The 10,086-nt window shown below is 39.9% G+C and overlaps 1 protein-coding gene across 1 annotated transcript; it reads left to right on the top strand.

The window, feature by feature from the left end:
* Positions 1-938: 938 nt before the first annotated feature.
* On the top strand, positions 939-5,245 carry LOC124378310 (SLIT and NTRK-like protein 1). Its single transcript, XM_046837898.1, has 2 exons — positions 939-1,691; positions 1,846-5,245. The coding sequence occupies exon 2, from the start codon at positions 1,956-1,958 to the stop codon at positions 4,023-4,025; it is 2,070 nt and encodes a 689-aa protein (XP_046693854.1). The 5' UTR covers positions 939-1,691; positions 1,846-1,955; the 3' UTR covers positions 4,026-5,245.
* The last annotated feature ends 4,841 nt before the right edge of the window (positions 5,246-10,086 follow it).

Here is a 10,086-nt window from a genome sequence, read left to right as displayed (position 1 = left end):
CCACTCATTCCCTCTGGGATGAAATGAATTTTGATTCCGTCCATCTTTAATCACTGCATGCTGTCAGTTATTCATTTATATATGTACATGTTTATTCACTTACAAGTGTATTCATTTATTTGTTTGCTTGTTTACTTATTTATTCAGTCACTTTACCCAGTGTAATTTGGGTCACTCAGGGCTCAAGTTACTGCTTTTTGCTTTCTCTCTCCTTTGATTTGGAAAATGAACATCTTCCACTGAATTCTCTTTTATCATCCAGGATTTAAATCACTTCCTGAACTCATCCTCCTTCCATCAACCCCCTCCCTCCCTCCCACACACACACACACACACACATCCCGTTCTCCTTCTTTCCCCTAATTAAAGTGATTGATGAAGTTTGAACGATGGTGCACGAGTGAAACAGGATGTCACCCATCAGTCCCGCGTATTGACGCACAGCTAATGAGTTCAAATCAGAGCTCATATTCACACTCAAAGACATCAAAGAGGAAAACGGAAGGAAAGGAGGGAAGAAAGGAGGAGTATAAAGATGAGAGGGAGCACAGTGAAAAAAAAACCGACCTATTATGCCGACACATAATTATAAAAAAAATATCATTTTATTTCTAGTCTGATATAAAAGTGAGTGAGTTTGACTACATGCGTGGCGGATGCACGCGCGCGCGCACACACAGAAAACACTCCGTCCAATTGTGTTCCGTGATGCAGTGTGTGTATGTGTGTGTGTATCCATTTCTGTCCGTTGTTTAATCTATTTTGCACGACACGAATCGCAGGGAAAAAAGCAAGCAAGCAAACAAACAAACAAACAAGCAAACAAACAAAACGGACGTGCTATTGAGCGCGCGTTGCGTAGTTAGTTATTTTACCGCATTCAGCTGCGGCTCTCTCTCTCTCTCTCTCTCTCTCTCTCTCTCTCGCTCTCTCGCTCACACACACACACACACACACACACACACCTGTATCCCCGAGCAGGCGCAGTGGCAGTGCATGCTCGCCTTTCTTCGCTCTTCGCTTAGAAGGAAGGATAGAAGAAAGAAGGGAAAAAATCTCATCTTCAAAGAAGTATTTTCAAACCAAAATGGTGAAAAAGAGCGCTGTGTGAACGCTATTTTCTTAAAGGATAAAGCAGTTTGGAAATGACTCAGTCAGAAGCGATGCGGTTCCCAAACGACGGACCCCCCAGAAAAAGGGGCTTTCAATTTTTCTTTTTTTAAAAAATGTCATCATTTGCTGTGCACTTTTTTTCCTAACTATCGGATTGCAGCTATTTTTTGGTGAATCGATTTGAAATCACATCGTCACACCGATGGATTGTTTCCACTGCAGCTCGGCAGAGGGGGTTAGATGCAGCACCGAGCGTTTTCTTCAGAAATGCTGAAAAAGCGGCGGAGTGCCGAGAAGGAGACGATAGAAGGAGCAGAATGGAGTGTGAGGATGTGAGAATTGCGGATTAATTCGTTCCCCCCCTCCTCCATCACCTTTTTTTCTCTTCTCGGTTCTTTTCCGTTCTTTCTATATGTCTTTATTTGTCCTCTCCGTGGCGATGCATTGGGATTTCAGAACCAAGGGAGAACGGACAGCTCCCTTCATTCCTTTCCTTCTTTGAGGACTAACAACATCAAGACTAAAGGAGAATATTTTTTTTTTGTTTGGTGGAAAAAATGCACAAGGTCACTTATCTGGTAAGATTCATCTCAAGTATATCTCAATCTAATGATGCTTATGATTGTGATCTTTTTTTTTTTCCGATACTATGATGGTAAATGAAAATGTTTACTGTTGAACGAGAGTTGGATGGCATTGAACTAAACACGAACTGTCATCTTGTTTCTGCAGCCTGCCGATCTACATGTCTATCAGTTCGAGTCTGGAGGCACGCAACGTCGTCCATGATCTGATCGTTTTCATGTCTCGGATAGCGGGGATGAATCGTCGGGAGTGAAAAAATGCTGCTGTGGATCGTGTTGCTGAAGGCGGCTCTTTGTGCAGCTCTTGGGAACGGGACAAGCGATGTGTGCAAGGAGGAGATCTGCTCGTGCAGTGCCATAGAAGGCGATTTGCACATCGACTGCGAAAAGCGCGGTTTTAGCAACCTGCAGCACTTGACTGGCCCGAGCTCGCAGTTTTATCACTTGCTGCTGCACGGGAATTCCCTGTCCAGACTGTTTCCCAACGAGTTCGCCAACTTCTACAATGCGGTCAGCTTGCATTTGGAGAACAACGGCTTGCACGACATTGTCCCCGGTGCCTTTCTCGGCCTGCAGCTGGTCAAGCGTCTGCATATAAACAACAACAAGATTCGGTCGTTTAAAAAGAACACTTTTCTTGGTTTGGATGATTTGGAGTATCTCCAAGCTGATTTTAACCTTCTAAGAGACATTGATCCAGCTGTTTTCAGGGACTTGAGTAAACTAGAGGTCTTAATTTTAAACGATAACCTAATTAGTGCACTTCCCACCAACATTTTCCAGCACGTTCCCATAACGCATCTTGACCTGCGTGGGAACCGGATAAAGACTTTGCCTTACGAAGGGGTGTTGGAACAAATTCCAGGCATCGTGGAGGTTTTGTTGGAGGACAATCCCTGGGACTGCAACTGTGACCTTCTTTCCTTAAAGCAGTGGCTTGAAAACATCCCTCAGCGGGCGCTCGTTGGCCGGGTTGTTTGTGAAGCGCCTGCGCGTCTCCAGGGCAATGAACTCAACGAGACAGCCGAGTCTGAACTGTGTCCTTCCAAAGATGGCGCCGATTCCAGTTTGGCCGCACCACCGACTCAGGAGGAGACCCCAGAGCTGGATTCTCCTCCTTCTCCGACATCCACGACCTCCAAAATCATCGGGGCGACAGAGAAAAGTGCTCCAAACAACAAAGGTCGTCCCAAAGCGAGAGAAAACTGGCAGCTAAAGATGCCGACAGCAATAGCATCAGACACGAGTGATGTTACGTGTCCACAAACGTGTGTGTGCAAACTGATCGGCTTTAGTCAAGGTCTCGGGGTGAATTGCGAAGGTAAAAAACTGGAGAGCGTGCTCAACCTGAGACCCAAACCTTTCAGTGCGCACGAGTTAAATCTGCGCGATAACAATATTCATGCAGTGAAAAGGAACCAGTTTCGGGCTTATACAAATCTAAACCTGCTCGATTTAGGCGGGAACAATATAAAAACCATTGAGAACGGCACCTTCCAAAACTTGAGCGAGTTGCGTTGGCTGTACATGGACAAGAACTACCTGGATACTGTCATGGCGGATATGTTTGTGGGACTACAAAACTTGGAATATCTCAGTATGGAATATAACGACATTCACCTCATTGTAGCCGGAGCCTTTATTCCAACGCCTAACCTGCAGGTGCTGTTCCTAAACAACAACCTGTTAAAGTCACTGCCCGCTGACACCTTCCTGGGGGTCTCATTGTCCAAAATAAGCCTGCATAACAATTACTTTACCCATCTCCCCTTGAGCGGGGTCCTCGATCAGCTTAGCTCGATTATCCAAATCGATTTGCATGGGAACCCATGGGATTGCACGTGCACCATCGTGCCGCTGAAACAGTGGGCGGAGAAAATGTCGCCCGAAGTCATTGTGAGCGACCTGAAATGCGAGTCGCCAGAGGAGTTTTGGAAGCAAGACTTCCGGCGCATCCGGATCGACCTGATATGCCCGGAACGTTATGACCAGACCGCGCCGACTTCGCTGTCCAAAAACGGCACCGCCGGTACGGATTCCGACTCAGGGACACGTCCTGGATCTTACCCCGAACCGAGCCGAGTCTCCATTTCAGTTCTGGTGCCCGGGTTGCTGCTCGTCTTTGTTACTTCTGCGTTCACTGTTGTCGGGATGCTTGTTTTCGTCCTGCGCCACCGGAAACGCTCCAAACGGAGAGACGGGAACTCCTCAGCGTCCGAGATCAACTCTTTGCAGACAGTTTGTGACTCATCTTATTGGCACGGTGCTGCTTATCATGCTGATCACAGGAGCTACGACTGCGCTGCTCACTCGCTCTCCGATAAATAAGGCACTTAGACATTCATCAAAGCACTCGAGTGCAAGGCAAAAGATGCATCCCGGTGGCGCTTTCGTACTCGCTCTGTCGGGAAATACCCTATTTTTCTCTTCGTTTCGGTTCACTATAAATATTCATGAGCCACCGACATGGATGCTGGTGTAAAATACGTACCTACATTCTTTTCCTTTCCTTCCTTTCTTCCCTTCTCCCTCTGGCCCTCTCAATCTCTCTCTGTCTCTCTCTCTCCCCCCTTTTTTCTGTCTTTCGGTGCCGCAATCATTCGGCTGCCAAACCCGAGGAAGTGGAAACGATGGTGCACGATGGGATGAGGAGCGCATGAATGTAATGTAAATAGCGACTTGTAACATATCTGCATGATCCGATCCGCATGGTTTCGACTCCCAAGCGCTGGGAACCAGACCACAACACGCTGACTCCACAGTTCTTTAATGATCTTTATATATATATATATATATATATATATATATATATATATATATATATATATAAAAACCATAAAATGATTTATAAATATATTTAAAAAAGTGCCATTTCTCGATTTTTTGTGAGACTGATGCAGTTTGGATTAGTATTTGTTGTTTTCTTTTAGATCGAAAGGCAACACGACGGAGAACTAGAGTACTAGAGATGTACTAATGCATGTAGGCTGCTTTTTTAGTTTGTTTCGTATTTCTTTACTTTTGAACATTATTTAAAATTTTCACCCCCTCCCGAGTGTATTACGTGTCATATAAGCGATGTGCCGGTTGCGTTCTCATTTTCTTTTATCCGATGTAGCTATAAAATGTCACCACGATCGCTTTCGTGCGATCCTCGAACTAAACGACGGAAGGTTGGGAAGTTATTTTTTGTTGTTTTGGTTTTTCTAACCACATCTGTTTCTTTTTCGATTTTCTGGTCTGTGTACTATGGAAGTAGACTAGATTTTAATGAGGCCTATGACTCACTTTTATCTTTTAATTCTTTGTGAGCTTTCGTAAAGCCGTTTATCTATCATTCAAAAAACAGAACAAAACAAAACAAAAAAAAACAAAGGGGGGGGAAATTGCTTTTTTCTTTCCCTTTTATTATTTTTTTTTTTTTTGGGACATTGTTACTGTGAAAAAAAGCGAGCCATGTAAATATCTCGTCTCTAATCAAAGGCCTCCTGCCTCTAGGTGTTGCTGTTGCATCTCAACCCAATAAAGCTGACAGAGTTGAACTTGTATATCTGTATCGAACTGCTCTGCCTAGAATTCGTTCCTTTTTATATGACTTTTGACCTTAATGCCTATTTCACCTGACTATAATTATTATTATTATTATTATTATTATTATTATTATTATTATTACTATTATGATTAACAACTCTGGTCTTAGATTAGCATTTACAGAAACACATTTATATATAATGACAAATGAGTCATAAAGCAAATGTTAGGTTTAAGTTAGCAACATAACCCAGCCAATATTATTGACAAACTGCAAACCATTCGCAAGAAGATGTTTCAAATAGCAAGCTGCGGTCGCGTCCATCAGCAATATGCAATTCCTGATATTATTTCTGTTTTGGAAAAAGAAAACGCAACAACATTTGGCCAATAATTTGCATAAACACATGACCACTTGATAATGAAGATTTTACAGTAGATTTTTTTTTTTTTAAAGAAGCTTGGTGTGCAATACGATTCAGTCACATTTTATATAAAAAAATTTGATTTCAATTATTTTCTGGTTTTTATGTTTATATGTTAACATTTGCTACATCGTTAATTTTTAAAAAAATTATTAGTATTTTTTTTTTTTTTCAATTCAAATGATAATGAATGGGCTCATACTGTAAAGACTAAAGCTAGTCAAAATATTATTAAATAATAATAATTATTATTATTTTAATTATTATTATTATTATTATTATTATTATTATTATTATTAGCATTATGAAATTGTTCTACAATGATGGGTTTTTTTTTTGTTTTTTGTTTTTTTATTTACTTGACACACATACAATTGTAACAGGTCAAAACGAAAAACATTTCAAAAAATACGAAGAGCTCTAGTATAAATATTTACAATAATATTTATAATTATTATTAGTAGAAGGAGTTATAACATATTGCACCTAGTTTTTTTTTTTTTCTTCTAAGGCTTTTGCGAGTGCCAGGCATGTTCCTTTTGTTTCAATGCAACAAAGTCATTCAATGGTATGTAAATTTACTTTAACCAAACAAATATATAAATACATAGGATCCTCATTTTAAAATCCTCCCTTAGCATGAGCTTTACACACTCTTGGACAGCTTGTAAAACTTGCCAAGGTGTTCCTCAATGGAGATCTCTTTACGATGCAGTCCATCCCAGAGCAGTTCAGTAGGATTGAGGTACAGTGATTGGGCAAGCAGTTCCATGATAGATAACACTCCAGGGGAGTTTCTAAATACAGCTTCCGCTTGTTGTATGGTGAAATCGGGTTCTAATGAGCCACAGTTCAGATGGAGATGCATGGGGTTAAAGTATAAACCGGTTGCCAAGTTGGTTTCGTTCACCCGGAATAAGCATCCCACCTTCCCTGCTCCAAAATAAGGCCAAACAATTAAACTTCCACCTCCATGTTTGACTCAATGATTTTCTCCTGTTCCCAATCTTATATTAGTTTTTCTGTTAGAGCCAAAAATGTCAAATTTGGACTCCACAAAACTTTCAGTCATTTAACGTCTAATTCTTACGTTTTGACCTTTTATTGAGTTTGTTGCATAGACACAAAAACAACATGGATGTGTCTCGCAAAACTGCTTTTTTTTTCCTTTGCCAAAGTGAAAACAGTGAGATAATCCAGGCCGAAAGTTGAATTTGAACATTTCCAGAGATAAATAACTCATAAAAAGATAGTAGGTTTCACAAATTTTTGTTCCTGTACTCGATTTTTAATGTGCAGTCTGGAAAATCCTCTGACTCTGAAATGACATGGGGTTGTAATGTAGTAAATGGAAATGTAACACACACACACACACACACACACACACACACACACACACACACACACACACATTGTAATAACAGCATAAGCTGGTTCATGTCTCTCTGTAACCCGTCCTCATCTCTTCTTTGTCGCACTCTTTCTTCGTGTCCTCGACGGTTGCATCCGTTTGCTTTGCTGCTGCATTCCACCTGCTTCTGTTTCATTCAATAAAGTGTGGTTGAGGTTCAGTAACATCTGCGACCCGAGATATATTTATTATAAAGTTGCCCGAATGACAGAGTTAAAAGACAAGTAAAAAAAAACACTCAATCGAAAAACACTCATTTCCAATAGGGGACGTGGTCTAAAGGTTAAATGTCATGATAGAAGATTGAATATAAATTTGTTAATTTACAAATGTTGTTACAGTATCTTTTCACACACACACACACACACACACACACACACACACACACACACACACACACACACAGTTGTCTGATGAGCATCCCTTGGTAAATAAAAATAAATTGTATGTAGCTAAATCAATCACGTGAGTTATTAATAATGATACATTTAAAATAACAATAGTATAAAAATCTGTGCCTTAAAGGATGTTTTATCCTGTTGAGGGATTTAAATATTTCTACTGAACTTTACATTTGCTATAAAGTATTATAACGTCCTTTTTTTGACATCTTGCTACATTAAAAAAACCCTGTAATGATAAAGTAGGAGAAGGTTTTCACAATTTTATTGCAAATTATATAAAAAATATGATGAAAATCAATATTTTACTTATGACTCTTTTGGGTAGAACATATTTTAATGGTGAACCACCTTCAGGTCTTTTCTTTAACTCGGACACTTGGTGACAGTCAGAGATAAGAATGTTGTTTGGCTGTATTTATCAGGATGTTGTCATGCTGAAGTGTATCATTTCTTTATTTATAATTCTGACCAGTATTTTCAATACTATTACTGAAAAATTATGGCAAGAGCATGATGTTTCCACCACCATGCTTCACTATAGGGATATTAGTATCTGGTTGATTATTAGCAGTATCTATTTCTCGATAGATATTTTGCCTGGAGTTCAGGGCAAAGTTCAAAATCTTTCTCTCCATGCTCGCCAGTGCTCTGCTATACTTTTTTATTTTAGCCACCCCCCACCCCCGGCTACTGAATCATAAAAGCTTAGTCGACGCTTAGTTCCCTCAGTTCTTTCTGAGACGTCTGCAGCTTTGTTAGCATGAACATTGGGTTCTGCCCTCCTTAGCCAAGACCTTTTTAGCCTGTTCAGACTAAATATGGCTGGATTGGAGCTTTGGGGAGAGTCTTGGCATTTCCACCCGTCTTTGATTTGACAATGATGGAGAACACAGTGCTACTGAAAACATTTCAATGGGTTTATACAACCTGCTTATATCTTTGCTGTGACACAGTTTGGTCGTCTACAGAGAGAGCTTTGGGTGTTTGGATGTTATTTGCCCTGAAATGCATTGCGGACTTGTGGGACATGCAGGTGTCTGCGTTTCCAGTTCGCCACAGGTGGATTGCTGTCAAGTTCTGGAGGCATTTCAAGATAATTATAAACAAGTAGGATGCACCTGAGCTCAATTTGGATTACTTTTAGCCAGGGGTCTAAAAACATAGTAAAAATTAGAAAAATTTTACATCTAAATCTAAAAATCTGGATAGAAAAATTAGAGATTGTACTTTTTGATTTATAATTAATTTGCGATTTTTTTTGTGTCTGTTTTCAGTTATGCCACAATGTATGTGGCTCTGACTATATACCACACCGAATTGTCAACCCTGATATTCCCTAAATAATCCAAAATCTAAATGAATCGTAGTATTGTTTAGTTGCCTGGAGCTCTCAGGTGTGTATCTACATGTTGAAAAGAAGACAGGACAATAGCCATGACCTCAAAAAAGCAATCTCTGATGCTGAGAAAGGTAATAAGGCCATTTTCAAACTATTTAAAATTTACCTTACCAGAAGGACTGTTAAGCAATGTGTAGCATTTAAGGCAGTCAATCTTCCCAAGAGTAAGCATCCAGGCACATTCAATCCAAGGTCAGACAGTTTAATTCTCAAGATAAAGAAAAAGAAAAAGAAATAAATAAATGAGAGCTACACGACTTGACCTCGAGGTCTGTGCAAGCACATTAAATGTTTACGTCCATGACAGTGCAAGCGCAAAAAGACTGAACACGTCTGGCTTTCAAGGAATGGCAGTTAGGAAAAAGCTGCTTTTCTTCAAAAAAAGATTTCAGGAACAATCTTTTGGACTGATAAGACTTATATCAAGATGTTGGTCATTATGAACAGCACCACATTTTTTTGTTTCACCACAAAAGGTATTTCTCAAGGAAAGTGGTTAAAGGGGTGATGATTTGTGCTTGTTTTGGAACCACAGGACCTGGGGAACTTGCAGTTATTGAGACAACCAATGAACTCATATTTTATAGTAGAATATCCTCAGGGATAAATGTGCGGCCATCTGTCATTCAGCTTGAGCTGGCTTGAAATTGGGTCATGCAACAGGACAATGATCCCAAACACATTTGACATCTGAATGGAAAAAAGAAAAAAAAAAATCAAGGTGTTGGATGTTTCGAGTGAAATCTTGGATCTGAAGCTCACCAACATGCTGTGGCAGGATCTAAAGAGATCTGTGCATGTCCTACCAATTAATTAATGGATTAGTGAATTAACTGAACCAATGTTGTAAAAGAGGGGAGCAGAATCTTTATCCAAAATTGAATTCTTCTATTAATTTTCGGTGAAAAATTGGTAATTAATGAACGTTTGTTGAGGTTCTATGTTTGCTCCTTTTACTTCTAGACCTGTGTACCAATATTGAACTGAACACCTGCAGAATCACTATTTTACCATTTAGTATATTTTGTTCATGAATACGTATTACATTATTCCCAATAGTCTATTATCTCCATTTCATTACGTTGCTTTCTAGAGTGTACGTTTAGGTTTACATTTGGAGTGTCTATCCAATCAAATTTCAGCTGTCATTTCACACGTTATAGGGTCAAAGCAATCTGCCAATGAGGCCTTTAGAATTCATCGGGGGAGGAGGCAACTT

The sequence above is a fragment of the Silurus meridionalis genome, chromosome 24, assembly GCF_014805685.1.
Source record: "Silurus meridionalis isolate SWU-2019-XX chromosome 24, ASM1480568v1, whole genome shotgun sequence".
Taxonomy (NCBI): Eukaryota; Metazoa; Chordata; class Actinopteri; order Siluriformes; family Siluridae; genus Silurus; species Silurus meridionalis.
This window is presented reverse-complemented; position numbering and strand designations above follow the sequence as displayed.